The 24,481-nt window shown below is 42.3% G+C and overlaps 1 protein-coding gene across 2 annotated transcripts in view; it reads left to right on the top strand.

Annotated features, from left to right (window-relative positions):
* The window catches only part of LOC126263041 (scm-like with four MBT domains protein 2), a 161,470-nt gene that overhangs the window by 578 nt on the left and 136,411 nt on the right, over window positions 1-24,481 (top strand). For both annotated transcript variants that reach the window (XM_049960014.1, XM_049960016.1), the window contains exon 2: window positions 18,365-18,438. In XM_049960014.1, coding sequence (XP_049815971.1) covers window positions 18,365-18,438 — 74 coding nt within the window. The remainder of the gene's footprint in view (window positions 1-18,364; window positions 18,439-24,481) is intronic.

The following is a 24,481-nucleotide window of genomic DNA, read 5'->3' as shown; positions in this document are numbered from 1 at the left end:
TTTATTTCACCTCTATTGCTATGTATTATAATTATGATTATTATTATTATTTTCATTTCAGTCAGACTCGTGCATTTCTCAAATTTACTCGAGTTAGTGGAGTTATTCTTTTCTTCCTGGCACTAAGGCCGCTACTAAAATGGCATTTTCTCACGTGAATGATATATGGACCAGTGACAAAACAGCTTGTTATATGAATTATGGGTGCAGTGTTAATGATTAGGGTGAATTATGATGAAACTAGGGTTGTATTTTTTCATATGCAGTTCAAGAATGCAGACATTCTGAAGAAAATTGACAGCACTGATAAATGCAGTTTGTTTGCTTGTATGAAGTACTAATAAAATATAAATGAACGTACATTTTGTAATGAATTAAAGTGACGTTTTGTATTTATTACATTTAATTAATTTTTTGCAATATCAACATTTTTATTGTGTCTCAAATTTGGGTCTAGAAAATATGGTCACCTTGGAATTAGTCAAGACGAATGCTATGTCTACCTTTTATTTTCACGCGCGAAAGAGATAAATACTTTGTAATGTATGTGGTTCGTCCCCCAGTGAGAGACCTTAATAAAAGATGCCCCAGTGGCGCCATTAAATTGTTATTCTTTTGCTTTTATATAATATTTGAAAGTAGGCCTACTGTTGTGTTTGAAAGATATATAGGCCTATATATTTAAATAAAGATTCTTAATATATGAAACAGTAGCTGTATACCAAAATTTCCACCTACCTATGATGAAGTGATGTAGGCCTAAAACAAGAGAAACAAGATTTTATGCTGATCAGTTTGGAATTTGGTGAGACTTCAGTGTGATAGTAGTCTTCCAGTCATGTAGGATTTTTCAGCTTATGCAAGGAAAGAAAGAAACTGAAGCCTTTGTTGTGTAGTCTGACGCAGTCCTCCATGCTACTCTGTCCTGTGCCCCTTCCCCACTGAAAAGCTACTGCAGTCTATATCATTTGAACCTATTTATAGTATCTGAGTCTTTCTCTCCCTCTACGATCCTCCCTCCACACACAGTTCCTTCAAGTAGTAAATTGATGATTCCTTTATGTTGCAGAATGTCTCCTTTCAATTACTTCCTTCTTGTAGTCAAGTTTCTCTCTCTCTCTCTCTCTCTCTCTCTCTCTCTCTCTCTCTCTCTCTCTCTCACACACACACACACACACCATTGTCAGTCTACATATTATAACATCTCTACTTTCGCCATCATCAGTTATTTTACTGAGCAATAGAAAAACTCTTTACTACTTTTAATGGGCCAAGAGGATTTGATCTAGTTATCGCCTTTGACCACTGACATAATGTTAATGGCTGCCCGGATGTCACCTTGTAAAGGGTGTTTTCTCCGTTTGATTGCTAGTTGGTGAAGTCAACGAATTTGAAAAGGGAGGGTGGGAGGACTGATTGTTCTGACAGACTGATCTGTAGCTTAGCCCAAGCCCTAGGTTAGGTGGGAAAGCGACAGTTTAGTTGTGAGGTGGCATAGCCAGTAAATATGAAAGCAAGAAAGAAAACTTGTTGTAGTGGCTGACTGATCTGTAACTCAGTGTGTTGAAAAATCATCACCCATTGTTGTTGTCGCCATGTTTACGACGTTTGCTGCATGTTTCCTACATTACTGGTCAAAGCCAGTGATTAGTACTGAATACACATTGTTATCCCCTCTAGTGTGTCGCTTCCTAATATATTTCGCTCGGCATCACCTGTTTTTTAATACGTCCTTTGCTGTCCCTGACAGAATTAAAATGCCATTGACAAACCTCAAACTTCTTACTTTTTCTCCCTGAACTTTAATTCTGTCTCCAATTTTTTTGCTTCCTTTACAACTTGCTCAGTTTACAAATTGAATAACATTGGGCATACACTACAACCCTGTGTGTGATTCCCTTTTGAATTACAGCTTCCCTCTCATGTCCTTCAACAGATGACTGCAGTCTGATTTCTGTACAAGATGTAGGCCTATATAAACTTTCACTTTCTGTATTTTATCCCTGCAACATTCAGAATTTCAAACAGTGTGTTCCAGTCAGCACTGTCACAAGCTTGCACTAAGTCTACAAATGCTGTAAATGTAGGTTTGCCTTTCTTGAACCTATCTTGTAAGATGAGTCATAGGCTCAGTATTGCCTTGCATATTCGTACATTTTTCCATAATCCAAACTGATTATCCTTGAGCTGACCTTATGCCAGTTTTTTCACTCTTCTGTAAATAATTTGTGTCTGTATTTTGCAACCATTACCTATTAAGCCGATAGTTCAATAATATTTGGACCTGTCACCACCTACTTTCTTGGGAATTTGAATTATTACATTCTTCTAGCAGTCTGAGGGTATTTCCAGTGTCACACATAGCTTGCACATCAGGTGGAAGAGTTTATTCATGGCCAGTTCTCCTAAAGATGTCAGAAGTTCTGAGGTAATGTCTGCTATTCTAGGGGCCTTGTTTTGACTTAAGTCTTTCAGTGTTCTGTCATATTCTTCCCACAGTATCGTATCTTCCATCTCATCTTCATCTAATTCCCCTTGCCTTTCTATAATGTTGACTTCAAGTTCATTTCTCTCGTATACCTCCTTTATATACCCCTTCCACTTTTCAGTTTTCCCTTCTTTGGTTAGTACCAGTTGTTTTTGTATCTGAGCTGTTGATATTCAAGCAGTTGCTTCTCTTTTCTCCAAAGGCCTCTTTAATTTTCCTAGAGGCTGTATTTGTCAGTCCTCTAGTAATACACGTTTCTGTAGACTTGAGTTTGTCCTCTTGCCATTCCTGCATAGCAGTTTTGCAGTTTCTGTTGCCTAATGCTCACTCTGAAACTCTCAACAATCTCTGATTCTTTCAGAGTATCCAGGTCTCATTATCTTAATTTTCTGCCTTTCTTGCAATTTCTTCAGTTTTAATCTGCAGTTCATAAGCAATGAACTATGGTCCAAGTTCACATCTGCCTCTGGAGATACCTTCATTTAAATACTGTTTGAAAATCTGTGTCTTATCATTATGTAATGAACCTGAAGCCTTCTAGTGTTTACAGATGTCTTCCATGTATACAACCTAGTGTCAACAATGATTAAATTATGCTCTGTGCAAAATTCTTCCAGGCAGCTTCTCTTTTATTACTTCCCTGCTTTCCATATTCTACTGTTTTTCCTTCTTTTCCTTTTCCTGCTGTTGAACTCATCTCCCACCATAGTTAAATTTTCCTCTCCCTTAATGATCTGAATGATTTCTTTTGTCTCATCACACATTCTTTCAATGTTTCTGTCATCTGTGAAGCTAGCTTCTATTACCAAGGTGGGTTGTTGGCTTCATGTCTATCTTGGCTATGATAATGTGTTCACTTTGCTGTTAATAGTAGCTTACCCGCATACTTGTTTTCGTAGTCATTATTAGTCATATATGCAGGTACACAAACACGTAACAACAAGTAAGTAAATTTACAGATGAGTGTAATGAGGATAGTCTTGCTGAAGGAACCATCCTGGCGTATGCCTGAAGTGATTTAGAAAAACCTTGGTGACCTCAGGATTCCTGAACTGGGCAGTGAGATGCATGGCTGTCGAAGTGGAAAAGTCATTAGCAGGCAGGCTCTGGGAAAACTGCCACGCCTCAGTTTTGTATGGCTTTTTTGGGCAAGAAGGGTTTTGTCTGACTGGACACTTATTTCCATAGGTGCTTATGAGACCGAGATGGAACCCTCCAAATTTTCTCCTCCTCCTCCCAGCGGCTAACACCAATTCCAACAAGAGGGCTCATGAGCCAGTCCTCCTCGCTCAGGAATTATTTCCAAAACTATTGGTTCTAGTAACAGAATGTATGCTGGTAATCAGAATGTGCTTTTAATAGTTAAAAGAAAAGAGGGCTCCTTTGAGAAAGTATTGCCTTTATGTATTCAAAAAAAGTTTAGAGAGCATTGCTGGCACTTCAAAATCGGTCAAGTAATTGCACAGTGAAACACTGTTGGTTGAAACATGTCATTCCCAATAAGCGATGAACCTCCAGAAAGCTAAATGCCTTGGGAACATACCATCGAAACGGAGCTACACAACACCTTGAACTACAGCAAAGACTTAGTTTTTTGTAGAGATCTTGTAGATATTCCCAATGTACAAAATATGAAACATGTGGGTGGGGATCTGGTAAAATCTGACTCCTTTATCCTTACCTTCAATAGCACAAAAGCCCCAGATAATATCAAAACAGGTTTCCTTCACTTAAACGTGTGGCCCCATGACCCGAACCAGATTTGCTGTTTTAAATGCCAGCACTTTGGGCACACCACTCTAGGATAGAAAGGAGAAGCCACTTGTGATGAAAGTGATAAGGCTGTCCATGAAGGAGTCAGTTGTTCGTTTCACTTGAAGTGTTTCAATTGTTCTGCGGATCACTCTGTCTGGAGTAGGGACTGCAGGATATTCCTTGAAGAAAGGAAGATCCAGGAACTTAAAACAACTAAGTACGCCCCTTATGTGAGGCCAAAAAAAATCTATAAAGCCATGGTGCCTCCCACATTCACTACATTGTTAATTTCTGCTCTTAAAAATCCTATTCGAACAGCCGATGCCACTAGTCATGTAGTGGTTGATAGACTTAAAAATATAAAGGCTCCTGACCCAGATGGAACACTTTCGGAAACTCTTAAAAAAAACTGTCACACAGATCACCCCCCCCCCCGCCCTTTCTAACGGACGTGTTAAACAATGTCTGACAACAAGGAAGAATCCCTGCTCTTTGGAAAACTACCAATGTGTTAATTATTAAGAAATCAGAGGACAGCGACCCAACTGGCCCCAGAACATACAGACTAATCTGCCTCCTAAACACCTTGGCTAAGGTACAGGAACAGCTCCTTTGTCATCAACTACACTCACACAGGCAGCTCTTTGGCCTAAGTTCACACCAATATGGTTTTGGGACTAAAAGAGTAGTAGATGATGCAATTAATCATGCATTAGAAATAATACACAAGACAAACAATAAATACATAGTTACAATTTTAATGTAAATTGCAGGTGGTTTTGATAACCTTTGGTGGCATCCATTTTTTGCTAGGTTGAGAGAGATGCAACTACCAACTGCCCTATATGACAACAGCTTACTAGATTATTGCAAAAATAGAAGAGCAGAATGGGTAGCATGTCACCAGAAAGTAGTCAAGAAAATAATGAAATTATGCCCACAGGGCTAAATCTGTGGACTAATATTTTGGGATATTGCTATTGGGGCATTCCTAAACAATTTGGATGTGGATGAGAGGGTAAATGGGGTAGTTGCTTATGCAGACGGCTTATTAGTCATTGGATCAGCAAACTCACGAGTCCGTTTAGAAAACAAAATAAGTGATTGAAGTAGCCAGAACAAACTCACAATAGCTGCAAACAGAAAAGTATATCTGCTACTCAAAAGGCCACTGAAAAACAATCCAGTTTTTAATGGGATAATGTTAACATAAAGAGGAACCCAGTAACTTGATATTTTTAATACATATTGATGAAAAACGTACTTTTAATATCCGCACAAGACTGGCAATAGACAAAGCGTCAAAACTGATCCACAAACTAGCAACCACACAATACTCACTACCTCTGCAGATGCTATGAACGTATCACACAGCTGTCTTGGAAGCTATAGCATGCTTTGCAGTGAGTGCATGGGCACACTGTCTGTGTCTAGTGACCCATAGAAACATAGTGAGGCAAAGACAGAGGAACATACCATTCAGGGTGTGGGGTGTTTTGGCACCACATCAGTAGAAGCCTTATGTTTGATTCTGGGGAATTGCCTCATTGACATCACAGCCTGCCACAGAGCAGTGGCATACTGGCTACAGAGGAGCAAACACAACAAGCTTTGAGAAATAACTGGAAAACATCATAGGGAGGCATCAGTTAAAGAGCTGGCGCATTAACACGTGGGAGTGGGGGACGACCAATAAAGGCCTTCGCGTTTTCTCCTCCTTCATCAGTATATAGGGACAACTGAAGCTGAAGCTTGCAGATCCAACCTACGACATGGTTCACTTTTTGACTGGCCGTGGCCCGTACCCCGTACATTTGAATCATGTGGGCTTTAGCCAGAGTGATATGTGCTTATGTGAGGTATATGGGTCTCCTGAACACGTGCATTACATGGCAACACCCTCTCACACGTAAGACCTATAACGGAATATAATGACACCAAAGAAATGTTATGTGACCCAGACAAATGGTGTGCTCTTGGCAACATTGCTGATAAGGTTTCAAGAACACTGTATGATGCCTATAGGCAAGAAAATCCATATGGCAGATCTTGAACAAGCACACAGTAAAGATCCTTGGGGGGGACACAAACTCCGACACAGCCACAGACACTGGTGTAGCTGCAGACACAGAAAATGACAACAGAAACAACAACAACAACATTAGACACAGACTCATAACATATAGGAGTATGACACCTGAAAAGATAAATTAAGTTAGTTATAAGAAAAGCATTTGTAGCATGTGATTGGTACATGTACCTAAACTGCACTTTAAATATGATGACTAAATAATGTAAAGGAAAATTACTAATATAAGCAAGGAGACAATCATTATATATGAGGATATGCCATATGGGTAAGCAAGGCTCAAAGTTTAAGTTCAGAGGCTTCCCTCTTGCATATGGTACTGGTCAAGTGAAACAGCATCACTCACAGAAACATACAACATAACAGCACACATACAACATATAGAACTACATCTAGATGTAGTAACACTAATAGTGCAATGGGTATGCCCTGCATAAGCATGTAAAAGGTGTAATAAGTAGTACAGTTCTTGGACAGTAGAAAGAAATACACACAGAGTCACTCGTGATGTATTTTATTTAGTAATGCAAGGAGACATAATTTTGTATGCTACTTCACGTGGGACAGGCACTATGTTTTTGCCAAGGCCCTCCCACCTGGAATAGCAACAACATGAGGTTATAGTTCTATACATATTTTTTTAACAGTTAAAGAAAATTTGTAGATCACCCCTTTTTTATCTTTCTATTATTTTATTCTAAATTACTAATGTTTATTACTTTAACTCCTACAACTAAGTTAATTTTATCTGTAATTGATTGTTATTACCCTTGTATTATTGCTCAAAACGAATTCTGCTAGTAGTGTGGAACAATGTACTATTACATGTAAAATTGTATACTGTATGACCAGTTTTTTTAAAATCTCAGACAGCAGATCTTAAATAAATGCAATGAAATGTCAGTACTACTACCTGCTTTTGTTAACCCACATGTAAAGCTGTATTTAAAAGCCCATAACACATCCTACCCCAACACCCTCCCTCCCTCTCCCCCCTTTTGAGCTCACTACCCTGGTGGAAAGACAGGGTGAAAGTGCAACTCCCCTGATAAATGACTCCCATACCACAGTGGAACATGAATGGATTCAGTACTCATGTGGAGGAATTGAAACTCCTAGCCCAGGCACACTGTGTAGGTTCCTGTTCACTAGAGACACATTTTGAAGCGCTGATGCCCCTGTGCTAAGCAGCTACACCCTCCACCAGAAGGATGACCTGACTGTTGAAAGAGCCAAGGGAGATGTCGCTGCTTTTGTTACTGCCATGCACCACTCCTCCGCTCACGCCTTGGTTACTGATCTACAAGCAGTAGCCATTGAAGTTCACATGGATCAGAAGATCACTGTATGCCCACTGTATTTACTTCCACAGGGTGTGATGGACTCTGAGACTGTCTCAGGTCTTGTAGAACAATTCCACCACCCGTTTCTCCTACCAGGGGATTTCAGTGCCAATAATGTATTATGGAACTCGAACTATATTTAGTTTGGAGACCCTTGTAGTGTCCCAGGGCCTACGTGTATCCTCAACTGAGGCCATCCCACTCGTTTTGCAGCTGCTACTGGGTTGTCCTCAGCCATTGACCTCTCTTCCTGCTCTCCAGCCCTCACAAATTCTGCTCAAAGGGAAGCAACTGATTCCCTTCATTCCAGTGACCATTTCCAAAGGTCTCACCTTTCCCCCCACTCCCAAATTCAGTCATGCAGAACTTGTTAAAGGCCTTCTCTTCTTCTCCTGGTCTCTATAGTGCAAACACTTTTTCGTCACCAACCCTACCAATCAGACTCAACCAAAGACCAATGTTGAACCGTGCCTAACTCAGTTCACTCCTCCATCCAACCATGATCCACCTCCACTGCCCCCAAATCACCCCCTGTTAACTTTCCAGAATTTCTTAACCTCAAGCCTGGCCTCACTATCATTCCCCAAATCCCTCAACATGCAAGCTAATGTTGTGTCTGCAGGAAGAATTTGCAATCCACCATCTAAAAACCTATCCTGACTTAATAATCCTACCTGCTGACAAAGGCTCCACCACTGTTGCTTTGAACTGCAAGGATTACCTGGCAGAAGGACTCCACCAGCTGTAGCTACTTCCACCCATAGTGACCCCATTCCAGAAATCCAGCAGGATCTCCAGTCACTCCACAAATCCTTAGGTCCATGCCAGAACCTCTCCCCAGAGTCCATCTCTCTGCTCAACCGTACCACTCCCCTCACTCCTACCTTCTACATGCTTTTTGAAGTCCATAAACCCAACCATCCAGGAAGCTCCATTGTGACCGGTTACTGTGCCCCCACTGAGAGAATCTCTGCTCTCTTAGACCAACACCTTCAACCCAATACCCGGAACCTACCTTCTATATAAAAGATACCAACCATTTCCTCCGCCGGCTCTTCACAGTTCCTTGACCACATGGCGCCCTGCTCATCACTATTGATGCCACCTCCCTTTACACTAACGTCCCTAATGCCCACAGCCTTATCTCTATTGAGCACTACCTTTCCCAACCCCTAAGGATTCCAAACCAACAACCTCCTTTCTAGCCATCAAGATCATCCTTATCCAAAATTACTTCTCCTTTGAAGGCATTACTTACAAACAAATCCGGGGTACGGCTATGGACCTGTCCTAGGCCAATCTATTCATGGGGCATCTAGAGAAATGCTTCCTAAACACCCAGAATCCTAAATGCCTCACCTGGTTCAGATTCATTGATGACATCTTTGCAGTCTGGATTGAAGATGAGGACACCCTGTCCACATTCCTCCAGAACCTCAACTACTTCTGCCCTATTTGCTTCATCTGGTCCTACTCAACCCAACAAGCCACCTTCCTAGATGTTGACATCCACCTCAGAGAGGGCTACATCAGTACCTCCATCCATATCAAACCTACTAACCTCCACCAATACCTCCACTTTGACAGCTGCTGCCATTCCATACCAAGAAGTCCCTTCCATACATCCTGGTCACCCATGGTCATCGCATCCGTAGTCCTTCTCGAAATACACCAAGGGTCTCACTGATGCCTTCACAGACTGTAATTGTCCTCCCATCCTTGCACAAAAACAAATCTCCCTGCCTTATCTTTCCAGTCTCCCACCACCTTCCAAAATCTCACTGTCTGGCCACAGAGGAGCATTCCCCTTGTAATTCATTACCACCCAGGACTGGAGCAACTGAATTACATTCTCTGCCAGATTTTGACTACCTCTCGTTGCACCCTAAAATGAGAAATATCCTGCCCCCCTATCCTTCCCACCTCTCCCACAGTGGCGTTCCGCCGTCCACCAAACCTACGTAATATACTCGTCCATCCTTACACAACCCCTGCTCCCAACCTCTTACCTCATGGTTCATAACCCTGTAATAGATCTAGATGCAAGACCTGTCCTGTACATCCTCCCACCACCACCTACTGTAGTCCAGTCACAAACATCACCTATCCCACCAAAGGCAGGGCTACCTGTGAAACTATTCATGTGATCTACAAGCGTAGCTGCAACCACTGTGCTGCATTCTATGTGGGCATGACAACCAACAAACTGTCTGTCCACATGAATGGCCACTGACAAATTGTGGCCAAGAAACAAGTGGACACATGCTGCTTAACATGACATCCTTCATTTCAGTGGCTGCTTCACAGCCTGTGACATATGGATCCTTCCCACCAACACCAGCTTTTCTGAATTGTGTTGGTGGGAACTTTCCCTACAATACAGTCCCGTAAGCCTCCTGGCCTCAAACTTTGTTAGTCACTGTCCTCACCATCCAGCCCCTTCCCTGTTCCCATTCCAGATGCACAGCCGTCATTCCACCACCACATCCAGTCTTTTTATTTCTCACCTTTGGCACTACCCCCCCCCCCTCCCCCCTTCCCCCCCCCTCTACACCTCTTGCCTGCCCTCCGTCTAAGCTGCAGTAATTCAGTGCCCACCACCCCTACCTTACTATCCTTCCCCTTCCCCGTCCCAGCCTCCTCCTTACCCCCACCCAGTCACCACTCCCATCATGCACTGGTGCTGCTGCTCGCAGTGTGGCTTCAGTTGCCTGAGACTGCAATTGTGTGTGTGAGTTGCATTTTGTGTGTGTGTGTGTGTGTGTGTGTGGGGTGTATCTGTCATCTGTTTTTGATGAAGGCCTTACTGGCTGAAAACTTTATTTTGTAGTGCTTGTCCATGACTCAGCATCTCTGCTATATGGTGCGTAGCAACTTTCCTTTTCATAATATTGTTACATTCCATCATGTATTTTCCATTGTTTAACTAATTTAGTAAGGTGTATGCAGAATGAGGTACTTGGTTTGGGAGTCTGAAGGACACTGTATCAAAGATCATCTGCCCACAACACACAGCTGCGTGACCTCGCAGATTGTTGATGCAGTATCTGATGCCCCAAATTCTCCCCACCGATAATTATACTTATTAGTATTGATCCCACTTCCTCCCCCATCCTCATGTATTTTAGTGTTTTTTATTATCCACACCTACCCATGGCACACATACTTCAGATCCTCTATGGAACTCATCCTCCTCCTCCTTTCTTCCATTATCCCATCACACACATACTCCCAGACCTCATCTCCCACATTTGTGTACGTATTTGTTCATATTTTTGCTTATCTGTGCATGTTTTTGTGTGTCTGCATGTTTTCGATGCTCTTTTCCCTCATCCAGCTCCCCTAACAATATTTTAACACCTTATTTTGCCCATTTACACGTCATTCCCATTTCCCCTATGCAATCCTTGCAAAATGAAGCTCTGCTCCATCTTTCTGCATCAGTTCAGAAGACTATCCCTTTCCCTGGCTAAAACTCAGTCCCACATCCTGTGTCTTAAATGCTGCCTAAATCATGGTATCCGCCCTAACGGCCTAACCATAAAAATTCCTTTCTCTGGATCCCACCTTCTCCATTCACAATGACCTTCAGTTTTTTTCAGATCCCGCAAGTCCCAGATTCTGACAAACCTGGCACTGTACATCTCCATGGCACAGGAAATACAAGAACCACGTCTGCTACCACTGCATGATTTTGCTACTACACATTCCCTCCTACATACATCTCATCTCTGAGATTGAATTACTTGCTCCCCAGCACCTGTAGGAGTATTCCTCACACCACCTCTATAAGTTATTGAACTTGCTTACATCCTACTTCCACCTAGGGGCACCACTATCCAATCCCTATCCTACCATAAATGGTCCTCTTTGTCAACCCCTAATAGGACCCGAAGCCTGCCTAGCTGACCTTTTCGTCTTGCCACATCCCCCAAAACTCCCTACCAACTCTCCACCAGATCCGCAGCTGAAACTGCTCTGTAACACTGTTTGTTAACCTTTCCATCAAAACCTTCAGCCCCACAGAAGTTTCAGTCCTCTCCGAAGACATCACCTTTAGCCCTACACCCAAATTTAACCATGTTGGACTTGTTAGAAATCTACTGTTCTTCTCCCGATCCCTACAGTGGAACCACTTCTTTTCCATCAATCCCACCAACCAAAGCTGAACTAATCCCAACACTGACTCTCCCTCTACCAGTTCATACCACCATCCAACTGTGATTCCCCTCCCCTGTAACCACCTGCTGGTCACCTTCCAAAAATTCCTTACCTCCAACTTGGCCTCACCATCCTTAAGCAAGTCTCTTCCTCGGAACACCAAGCTGTTAGCAGAATAAAGATAGCCGTACACTACCTCGGAACAAATCCTGACCTAGTCATCCTACCCGCAGACCAAGGTTCCACTACTTTCGTTATGAATCGCAGTGACCACCTGTTGTATGACCTCTGCCAATTATTAACTCCACCACCTATGAACTCTGCCAGAGTGATCCCATTCCAGAAGTCCAGCAAAACCTTCAGTCCCAGTTTAAAGGCCATCCTTCCCAGAATCTCTCCCCTGAATCAGTTTCCTCCTCCTTTGTCTCCTCACACACCCATCTTCTACATGCTGCCCAGTATCCACAAGCCGAACAGTCCTGGGCTCTCCTTTGTATCTGGTTATTGTGTCCCCACTGAATGAATTTCAGCCCTCATTGACCAACACCTCCAACCAATTGCCCGTAATTTAGCCTCCCACGTCAAAGATACTGACCACTGTTGACGCCACCTCCCTATACACTAACATCCCTCATGCTCACGGTCTTACCGCTACTGAATACTACCTTGCTCAGTTTCTTCAGATTCCAAACCCAATGCCTCCTCCCTCACACCCCTTACTAATTTTATCCCAACTCACAAATGCTTCTCCTTTGAAGTGTGGTATACAAACAAATCCGCAGTAAAGCTATGGGCACCTGCATGTCACCCTCCTATGCCAACCTGTTTATGGGTCATCTAGACGAGACCTTCGTAGCCTTCCAAATGCCAAACCCCTAGTCTGGTTTAGGTTCTTTGATCTTATCTTTATGATCTGGACTCAAGACCTAGACACTCTGTCTTCATCCTTTCATAATCTCAACACCCTCTCTTTCATCTCCCTTAACCTGGTCCTGCTCAACACTGTGTGCCACCTTCCTGGATGTTGACCTCCTCTACACCTCTGTCCACATGAAACCCACCAACCACATATAGTACCTGTATTTTGACAGCCTTCAATCCCTTCCATACCAAAAAAATCCTTCCCAAGCTGGAGTGGTTCCTTTGAAAGGGCATGGCAGATTTCCTTCCTCCATTTTTCCCGAATGTGAGCTTGTCAGCAGGATGTCGTTGTCAAGAGGATGTTAAATACTAGTCTCCTTTTCCTCAGTCTCTTTCAGGGATATGAGGCAAGGGGCTAGAAGTAAGGGCGGGGTAGAGATGGATATGGATATTGTGTAGGTTTGGGTGGGTGGCAGAATACCCTTTTGGGAGGGATGGGGAGGATATTTCTCATTTCAGGGCATGATGAGAGGTAATTGAAACACTAGTGGAGAATGTGATTCAGTTTCCAGTCCCGGGTAGTAGTAAGTCACAAGAAGAGTGGTCCTTTGTGACTGGACTATGGGTAAGTGGGCGAGATGAGACAGGCACAGGAGATCCATTTCTGTACAAGGTTGGTAGGGAAATTTCTGTCTGTGAAGGCCTTGGTGAGAACCTTGGCATATTTGGAGAGAGACTGCTCATCATTACAGATGTTACAACCTCAAGTGGCTACATTTGATGTGGACTGAGGTACTGATGTAATCATCCTTGAGGTGTATGTTGACATTGAGGAAGGTGTGTTGTGAGGTTGAGGAGATGCGACTGTGGCAGCAGGTGTTGAGATTTTGCAGGAAAGTGCATAGGCTGTCCTCATCTTTAATCCAGATCATGAAGATGTCATCAATGAGTCTGATTCAAGTGAGGGGTTTGGGATTTTCGGCAGTTAAAAATGATTCCTCTATATGGCCCTCCGGCACCTTTCTGATTTTGCACTAGAACTGCACCCTATCTCATAACAGCTAGTGTCTGTGTGAAGTTCCGTCTCAGCATTCTTGTCATAGAATCCTAGGAATGGAGAAGATGTTGCTACATCCTTAAGGACAAGTAAATACCTTTCTTGTACCTCATTCCATGAAAATTTTGTGTGTCCCTGCAGTAGTTCTTGCAAGGTACAGAAGGCCTTTATGAATCGCCTGCAGTAAAAGCTTAGTTTCACATAGCAGATGTGCTGAAGAATCAAAAAATCTGTGATTGCTTGTATTTTCTCTGGATCGGGACGGACACCATCACCATTCACTAGATGCTCCAAGATCTTTATTTCTTTGGTGGCGAAGAGGCACTTTATCTGATTCAGGGGGATTTCTGCAGTCTCAACAGCCTGCAGCACAGTTGACTTAGATGATCAAATGTGTTTGTGAAAACAACAGTGTCATCCAGATAGCAAAGTTGCATCATCTATTTAAGGCATCAAAGCAGGTTGTCCATCATATATTCGTAGGTGGCTGGAGCATTACACAGTCCAGCACAACTTTAAACTCATAGAGACTATCACAAGATAGGAAGGAGTCCTTTCCCGGTCTCAGTATTGCCAATCTCAGTTTGCTAGTAGACTGTCTGCATGTCCTTAGTTGAAAAATGCTTTGCTACTTTCAAGCAGCCTCTGGTGCCATTAATGGGTGGCAATGGATACATGTTTTTCTTCATAATTTTTTTCAGTTATCGGTACTTCACATAGAAATGCCACGTGCTGTCTTCCTTCACAAGAACCACATGGACACCAAGGACCATCTGAAGGTTCAATGATATTATTTTGCAGCATCTTCTCCACTTCCTCCTGGATTATCCATCATTCAACCAGGATCACACTAAATGAGTGGCTAATTGGTGGATGGTCCCCAGTGTTGTTACAGTGTTTTGCCTTGGACTGCTTGGTCTGTCATTTCTCCACTTCAGATCCGAAAGCTTTAAAAAATCACTGACATTGTTTCTTGTTTGGGCCAGATCCTGTTGTCAGTTCAACAGTAGCTTCCTCTTTTGTGTTGTCCGTAGTGGTAGCAGGGAGGAACCAGCTGCCTTTCCTGGACTGGTTCCACTATCCCAACCACATACCTTTTTGTTATGAGATGTGGCTGCTTGTGACAATTTGTGATTCAAAATTCTCCTTTCTACCTACAATGGTTATGGCTGCTGCAGGCATGTAGGTTTCTTCTGTAGCCTTGAGTTGCTTTCTGCGGTTGTGTAATTAAGCATCTCTGTTGGCAATGGAACTCACCTTGTTGGTGACTGGATAACAAAGTCTTCAATGGCAAACTACTGCCCAGAGTGATCTACATTATTTGTGCTGATTGATAGCTTTGTCAGTCTGCAGTTCTGATCTTTCATAATGTGTGACTGCTGGTAATGCCTACAAGTAGTCCCATCCAAGAATAACATTATGACTACCTTCTGTTAAAATTACATATTCGAAGGGCTACATTCTGTCATTCTTGTAATACATCTTCCTGTCACCTGGATGTGTTTCCCATTTGTGACCTTCAGCACAATCACTTTCATATCACAGAACATGGTCTTCTTTAACTGGTGGTGATAAGCATTTGGCATTACAGAAAAACAAGTCCCTGAGTCAACTAGCACCCAGGCAGGTTGACTGTAATGATGACATCAATGATACTTCCTGTCTTCTCAGTAACTGTCATCGTTACCGAATTTTCATCCATGGCCGCTTCATCTCCATAGCTGGTCGCCTCACTTACTTTTCCCAAATTCGGTGGCTCGGCAAACAGTTGGTCTCTCTGTAAGGTGACGGGGAATGGCATGTTAGGGAGTGACTCCATCCAGGATACAGAAGTGACTTTGTCCCACAAGTTTTACCATTGGCATCTACCGTTAACTGGTGGGAATAAGACTGTTGTGATGGTTGATGTCTTGTGGCATAGTAGTCATAAATTTCTCATGTTATTTTTGTGCAGTAGTGTACAATGTGTCCAGGTCATTCACAGTGAAAGCAGACTGGCATGTTGCCCCCAGTTTTGCAAATGTCTGTTCTTCTGTGGGTTGCTGTGCTTGGTGGAAGAGTTATGTCTACCTATGTTTGTCAAATGACAGAGTCCATTCTTCATGACGCATTGACTGGTGGTGGAGGTTGGTGCCAAGGGACGATATACATCTTCTTTAACGTTCTCTGTTACCACGTGTTGTATGGAGTCAACATTCAAAGTCACTATATTTTGTGTTCTAGATCTAACTGGCTGCGGTAAGGAAAGGTTATGTCGGTCTTCCACAACTGTCCTAGGGACCACGGTCAGGAGTCGATCATACCTCTTGTGTCAGACTGCTTTCTGTTGCATTTCCTCGATGCATTGACACCACTTGATGAATTTTTCAGTTGTTGTGACATTCTTTACCAGAAGAGCTTGTCCATGTCTTTTGCGACTGCTTTCATCAATTGTGCAATTTTGTCAGCTTCCCTCATATTCATACTCAAAGCTGCAAAAGTACAAAACATTCTGTATGTGGAACTGTATCATTTCTTCATGACATTGAGCCCTTTTCTTCAATTGTTCCTGTGCTAAGCCAAGCTAACTTCTAACTTGCTGCTGGTTGTCACCAAATTGTTTAGTTCAGCCTAGAATATGTCCCAGCTATTAAGCTTCCCTTCATTGTTCTCGAACCATAGCTGGGATGTGCTATGTGCTGTCTGAGACAAAGTATACATTTGCAAAGCACATCATGTTGCCATATGATTCAGTCAAGTCCTTTCACCCACTTTGTTGGGTCCTGACCAGAGTCCCTGGTAAACACTGATAGGTACCTTATGTGCAGCTGATTTACTGCTGGCTTGGAATCTGCTGGTTTCATGAGTATAAGTACTGTACATCTCCACCACACAGTATCACATTGTTACCAGAATGAAGTCCAAATCTGAAAGCAGGGTCATCATTGAATTACAGTGCTTATCACTGAAAACATGTTTATTTCAAACACCAACATGCAGCCAGAACAGAACTGGCATTGTGAATGGAGAGTGCAGTTGTTCATGCAGACTTCAGAAATTCCAGAATGTTGGTATTGACTCATTCACTGAATATTCCCAAATATGCACACATTACAAACATAAATGATATTTCAGTAACCTTCCATTAACTACAAGTACTAAATAACAAATAATTGCTGGTGGTCAGGTTTGAGCTGGTGGCTCACAGCACTCCAGCCAGTGACACAATTACATCACATTACCTGCACCCTAGATTGTGCAAATATTTACTTGATTAAAGTTTTATTTTTCAAAATATATAATGCAACTTTGTAACTAACACTTCTATTTGCCATATAGCTACCAGAAAGTTTTGAATCCCTGAATTTAAATATTCAGGTAATGTGTAGAAAAAGTTGTTAATGAGGTATGTTTTAATTTTCTTTTGAACTGGTAGGATCCCAACTAGATGAGAGCTTGTTGCAACTCTGGATCCTGGACAAGGAGGCAAAATTTACGTGTCAATTGTTTGTCTTGTATTGTGACTGTAAATATTTCAGTTCAATGAAAGTGATTTTTATTTCAAGAAACATAAACTATTAAGGAGTAAATGTATTGGGAAGTGAGTGTAAGAATTCCATAAAAAGGTTTCTTCAAGCTGTACGATTACCTGAAAGTCTGTTGCGCATGTTTCCTGATGCCACCGTTACAAGAATTTGTTAATGTTAATGTTCTTAAGAGTGTGATAATTCCTAGTGTACATGATAACTTCTGGTTTCTCTATGTCTGCTCTACAGAACCACAATGCTAATTTAAACTGTGTAACGATAACATCCATACCAGTGGTTACATGAGATTCATATACCGGTGGTTACATGACATTCAGAGAGGCAGATTATGTTAACTGGGTTTTATTTTTACTCTTTTGGAATTATAATTTGTGTATTGCTGAAAATTCTCTACTAACAGCTTTTGCACGAATGCAGTATGGTAAACTTATTCTGTTTACTTACTTTCTCAAAATGAGTATTTGTTTCAGTTCTGATCTCCCCTAGAATTTGGTTTCTTTCTGTCCTCCCTACACTTAAAAAGGTGCTATTTAAGACCTATGTCCTACTTTATTTTACTACCTGCTTAAGGTTTTGTTGTTAACCCAGTCAGACTCCCTTATCTATCCTGTTGAGGTGAAGGACGTGTCCAAAGTAATTCTACCTGCTGGTGGAATCAACATAAACCACAACAGTTTGTGACACTGCACTCAACATAGGCAGCCATTCCAATTAGTAATTAACGTTCCTGGCAGAAGGATGTAAATGAGATTGATAAAGTCAGCCTATTTCATATACAGACTCAACTGGCATGATATGATGCTGATGCTATCTTTACAAGGTCACACACTCTAGAACACTTGGATCTCTGTCAGTACTGTTGCCTGTTTCACCCACTGTAACCACTATGCTCTCTTTTGTAAAATCCTTACAGAGTGACCCTATGTCCTCTATCGTCAGCGCTGTGTTTTAAAAGAAACTAGTGGCCATGCAATGAAATATGTATTTCATTTATGACTTAGTACATTTAATGTATACACTGATATACTGATTTGTATATTTAACAACATTTTTTTCTGTATATTTATTGTTTTGCCTTTACAGATGACAGTTTCATTTGGCAAGATTACCTGGAAGCGACAGGCACCAATGCAGTTCCCCATGCTCTCTTTACCCATGTGAGTGGGCAAAGTATTGAAATATATACCTATCAGTATGTTTTGTAAGTTGTTTCTTTGTTTATTTTGGTTTGTTTTATTCAATTAAATATAGAACACATTTATGTATACCTCTACTCACTGCAGGTCTTAGGGCACAGAAATTACTAGGGCATGGTACAGTGCTATTACGTGCTCAAAGAAAGTTAATCTGTCACCTGAATTAATTAGTTGCAATACACACTGGTGATAGGGTACGAGCGTTTTTAAAAAAAAAAAAACTGAATAAATAAATAATCATTCCACTTGCTAATTGGCACCATTCAGACAGGTATTGGAGGTATTCTCAAATCAGGGGCGTTAACTTGGCAGAAAATCGAGTCCAGTACCTTTGCCATGATTTATCTCCGACAACACCAGAACTTAGTATCTGATCTGTGCACAGGGCTGTATCAAGGGCATGGTGAGATATGTTCCTGCCAAGGGCACATACACATAAAGGTGCAAAACTGACTTGAATGAAAACAGCCAAGAAAAACCTAGTTTAAGAATTACCCCTAGAGAGATATGCGAGTTCTCCTACCTCCTATGTCCTACCTTCTGCCTATGAGAAGCAGCCTTACCCACAGACCGTGACAGTAAATGCATGCTGTTGCAGTGTCATTTCTACAGCGGCTATTTGTCCGAGTAGTATTGTGAAGAAATAACTACTACGGAGCAGATGTCTATCGCTGATACAGTATATGTGGCAACAGAACACTCTGTTCCCACACCAGCCACGTACACAGCTCTCTCATATTCAACAGTGGAGTTCTTGCTGCTTCTTTGCTGTGGTATTGTGGGATTTCAATGGTCTGCAGGTAGGTGCCAAAGCAAATACACTATTTGAATGAAGGTCTCCAATTTTTCTATTTCTGCCGACAGTTGGCTGGAGTGAGACACAGTAGTGGGGGAAGAAAGGAGGGTATAAGTAGCATACTAGATCCTCCCTCCAGTACTTTTCCTCTGAAACTTGACCTTCTCTTGACATGATAAATGTTCACAAGAACACGGCCAGATAAAATCATTGACTACTGTCAATATTTTGACTGGTGAGGACCCCGTCATCTTCAAGGTACAAGTGAAATGAGAGACAGTTCATGAAACTAATACCACTAATACTTTTCCACAAACCTTTATTTTTACTAAACCTGTTTAAAAAATAAAATTTGCTAAAGCCATAAAAATTACTGGAAGGTAGTTTTGTGAGTGAGAAGGGGAAGGAAGGGCACAGCTTTGGCACTTCTGTGAGGGATACAGGACCACAAGGCATGGCTCTACCTGTGCATCTGTTTGTTCCCTGTACAGCTCATCTGGAGTTAATCAGCATTGCATGTTAACTATAAAATTTATAGGTGCTCCCTCATAGCATCCTACATCATCTTTCTAGTTGGTCCTACTAAATGGATGTGATTTAGCTAACCCTTTCCATTCCACATCTTTCCCAAAGACATTTTTAGTGTTAGATGAAGCTTGTCCCCACTGTTTCCCCCTTCTTTCAGAAAACTACAAAGAAAATGTGTGTGAACTGTTCTCATCTACAATGATGACACCAGCAACAGTGTACAGTGCTGCTGTTAGTGCCAGTCTTCTCATTCACTTTGAACCAATGACTGCTAAATAACATGCAGTAGTGCTTCAGATCCTGTGACATCAGCATTAAGTACAATGACACTTGCGGTAACTGAAGCGTAAATTTGTGCATTGGTCTGAGTTTACTTTTACACTATGTGATCAAAAGTACCCTGACACCTGGCTGAAAATGACTTACAAGTTCTTGGTGCCCTCCATCGGTAATGCTGGAATTCAATATGGTGTCGGCCCACCCTTAGCCTTGATAACAGCTTCCACTCTCTCAGGCATACGTTAAATCAGGTGCTGGAAGGTTTCTCAGGGAATGGCAGCCCATTCTTCATGGAGTTCTGCACTGAGGAGATGTATCGATGTCGGTTGGTGAGGCTTGGCATGAAGTCAGCGTTCCAAAACATTCCAAAGGTGTTCTATAGGATTCAGGTCAGGACTCTGTGCAGCCCAGTCCAATACAGGGATGCTATTGTCTTGTAACCACTCCGCCACTGCCCGTGCATTATGAACAGGTGCTTGATCATGTTGAAAGATGCAGTCGCCACCCCGGAACTGCTCTTCAACAGTGGGAAGCAAGAAGGTGCTTAAAACATCAATGTTGGCCTTTGCTTTGATAGTGCCACACAAAACAGCAAGGAGAGCAAGTCCCCTCCATGAAAAACACGACCACACCATAACACCACCACTTCCGAATTTTACTGTTAGCACTACACATACTGGCAGATGACGTTCACCGGGCATTCGTCACACCCACACCCTGCCACCAGATCGCCACATTGTGTACTGTAATTTGTCACTCCACACAACGTTTTTCCACTGTTCAATCGTCCAATGTTTACGCTCCTTACACCAAGCGAGGCACCGTTTGGCATTTACCAGCGTGATGTGTGGTTTATGAGGAGCCGCAGGACCATGAAATCCAAGTTTTTTTCACCTCCTGCCTAACTGTCACAGTACTTGCAGTGGATCCTGATACAGTTTAGAATTCGTAATGCAGTTTGGAATTCCTGTGTGATTGTCTGGATAGAGGTGTGCCTATTACACATTACGACCCTCTTCAACTGTCTGTGGTCTCTGTCAGTCAACAGAAGAGGTCGGCCAGTACGCGTTTATGCTGTATGTGTCCTTTCATGTTTCCACTTCATTATTGCGTTGGACACTGGACATGGGATGTTTAGGAGTGTGGAAATCTCATGTCCAGACGTATGACTCAAGTGGCACCCAATCACCTGACCGTGTTCGAAGTCCATGAGTTCCGCGGAGTGCCCCATTCGGCTCTCTCACAGTGTCCAATGACTACTGAGGTCACTGAGATGGAGTACCTGGCAGCAGGTGGCAGCAAAATGTACCTAACATGTAAAACGCATGTTTTTGGAGGTGTGTGGATACTTTTGATCACATAGTGTATGTAAGCACAGCCTAGTCTTGAATTTAAATTATGTACTTCTCTCTGCCTTTGAAAGCTCTAAATTCACTTATAGATATTTCTTGTTGTGAGGTCAATATGAGAGTCAGTTGCCCTGCACAGACAGCTAGAAGTTGTTTTGGCAACTGTGAGCTGGCTGGTGAAATAGCAAGACAGTCATTATTGTGAGGGCACCACAGTGATTGCCCAACTATTCTTGTTGCCAGTGTAGTCCACAGAGACCCCTCATTTGGCACCAACTGCTCACCAAATGGCATCTGGTGGACCACGTCAACATCTGGAGATGTTTCGCAAGGAAGGTTGTATATTGCTAATTGCTTCTAATGAATAGGGCTGAGGCTTTATCTTCTACTGATAATGAGACAGAGCTATTAGGTCTTGCCTCTCCTGTTCTTGCAATAGTCTCTTTTCTGTTGGAGTGTTGCTACCCATAATGGGTAGAGTAGGGTCTGGAAGTTGTGGACAGTTCCAGTGCTAGGCAGATGTTCCTTCAGAGAAATGATGTCACATGAGGAAAACAAACAAAATGTCTGTCTGGAGTGTATCCCTGGAGAAATTGTGTGCCACATAGAAGAGACCATTTGGGGAACAATTGGAAGCACAGATTGCCGTCAGTTGCAGATTGTCACTCATGTTGGTACCAGTAATATCTGTCACCTGGGTTATGAGACTATTCTTAGTGATTTTCAGAGGCTGATGTATCTGGTGACGATGTCTAATGTCTTTCATGTGCTCTCTGCATAGTTGTTGATTTCCTCATTGTATCAGGGACTAATCGAGGCCCTCCAGTTTGGATCCAAGTGGAGGGTCTAAACCAGAAACTTATTTGGGTTTATGATGACTGCAGCTGTAGATTCCTTGAACTTCTCCGCATGTTCAAGACTTTTTAAGTTGCCCAGGGTAGGTTAGGAGTGCACTATACACTACAAATGGTTGCTTGGATGGAAGAGTATATGTGGGATGCACATGGTGATATTTTTTTAGACTATATTAAATTCTGACACCTCTCACAAGAAAAAATTACCAGCACATAAATGAGTTTTTAAAACACACTCAATAGCAAATGGTGGGAGTGAGAATCTTATGGTATTAATACTTAATTGCTGGAGTATTCACAGCAAAGTTCCAAAGCTGATAGCTTTCCTGTAAAGCTGCTCTCACGCCATAACTAGCTGTTGAGAGTTGATTGAAATTGAAAGCTTTGGATTTGGAAATTTTTTACAACACATATAACATGTATTGAAAAAATAGAGTAAACTGTCAAGGAGGAAGAGTGTTTACACTGATTTGAAGAAGATTTAGGTCTGGTGATGTCCAAAATGAATCCAACTGCTAACAGATGTGGACAAGAGTGACCCTGGTTGGTGGACTTACATTTATAATCGGATGTTTCTATGTACCCCCAGATTCAGACAGATTGGTCATTAGAAGGGAAAAAATAAAAGTGACGTTTCCTGTGAACAATGAGTCCTTTAACCCATGAACAAAAGAAATATTGTCGCAGAAGAAGCTGAGTTGCACTGTTGTGTATTGGATATGATACTAAACTGTTGCATGGAGGGTTGTGAGTTCAAACTCACCTGGACCGTACAATTTTAATTTCTATATTCGGTTTGCATACATTCTACAAGTATCCACAAATGTCGAGAATCATTGTACTGGAATGTTCTGTAGCTGTATATATACTGTATGTGTTCTGGCCAGAGGCAGTTCGCTCCGCACTCTTGTATGTGCAAGTGTTGAATAAACCTTCGTTAAGTGAAGATAGTGTTCGCCATTCATCCAATTACACCTTTGTCCACGTGACATTATTCTGGTGGAGGCGCTGGGTATTGGAACTTCTGCTAGCGCACATTATCGACGACATAGTGGCTCCCATTAGGCCACGACGAAGCCGCCATTTACATGGCAAGAAACCCAAGTTCGAGCCATATTAAACAGATCGCAATCTATCAGAGACAGGAAGAAGAGGACGTTACGATGACAGCAACTGTGTGCCACCACATGAGACATCCTTCTTGGTTCTCTGGTGACAACGGCCAAGATCCAAACAAGTGGCTGAAGGTATATGAGCGTATAGCCAAATTTAACAAATGGGATGACACCATATGTTTGGCTAACATATTTTTCTCCTTGGAGGGCACTGACATTATGAGAACAATGAGGAGAAGTTCACAAGCTGGGAAGTATTCCAAGCAGAACTGCGCAAGTATTTCGGTGACACACGACGACAGAAGTGCAAGGCTGAAGATAAATTAAAGTGCAGGGCACAGCGTCCAGGAGAAACTACAGCATCCTACATTCAATACTTCTTGGAGCTGTATAAAATAGTGGATCCTAGAATGAAGGAGGAGGATAAGGTTGCACATCTCATGAAGGGTGTTGCTGAGGACATGTTATCAAGCCCTACTCCTGAAGGAGGTTTTGACAGCAGACAATGTCATAAAATGGTGCCAGTATATTGAGACAATGCATTAAAAAAGAATTACATGCAAGAAGTTTGAACGGCTTCCAAATGCCATATCGATGTCTGTGATGGAGGAAGCAACTGATTTCACAAGTGTTCTTCATCAGATAGTGAGGAAGGAAGTTCAGAAGGCACTTGGATTGCATGGCGAGCAAAAAACCGAGACGCTTAAAGAGGTCATAAGGGAGGAAGTGGAACAGACATTGAACCCAATCTCTCGTCCTTCATTTCTCTTTACAAAAGTGAAAAATTCAAGACCCAGGCAAAGTTACGTTCATACAATGCCGCATGAGTAACCTGTTTGGGCACCAAGGAAGACTGATGTCTGGAGGACCCAGGATAACCAACCAGTATGTTTCCACTGCAGACGACCTGGGCATGTGGTGCACTATTGTCGAGAAAGGCGGCAGTTATTTGATGATCCTCATGCCAGAAGACAGCAGACCGATCTTAGCAGACGTCAACTCCGGAACGATAAAGACGAACAAGAAGATGTGGGTACAAGACGACATAGGTCACTATCACCTCAAGGATAGGATGCTCCCAAG

Source organism: Schistocerca nitens, chromosome 6 (genome assembly GCF_023898315.1).
Source record: "Schistocerca nitens isolate TAMUIC-IGC-003100 chromosome 6, iqSchNite1.1, whole genome shotgun sequence".
Taxonomy (NCBI): Eukaryota; Metazoa; Arthropoda; class Insecta; order Orthoptera; family Acrididae; genus Schistocerca; species Schistocerca nitens.
Note: the sequence above shows the minus strand (reverse complement) of the source record. Positions and strands in the feature narration are given on the sequence as shown.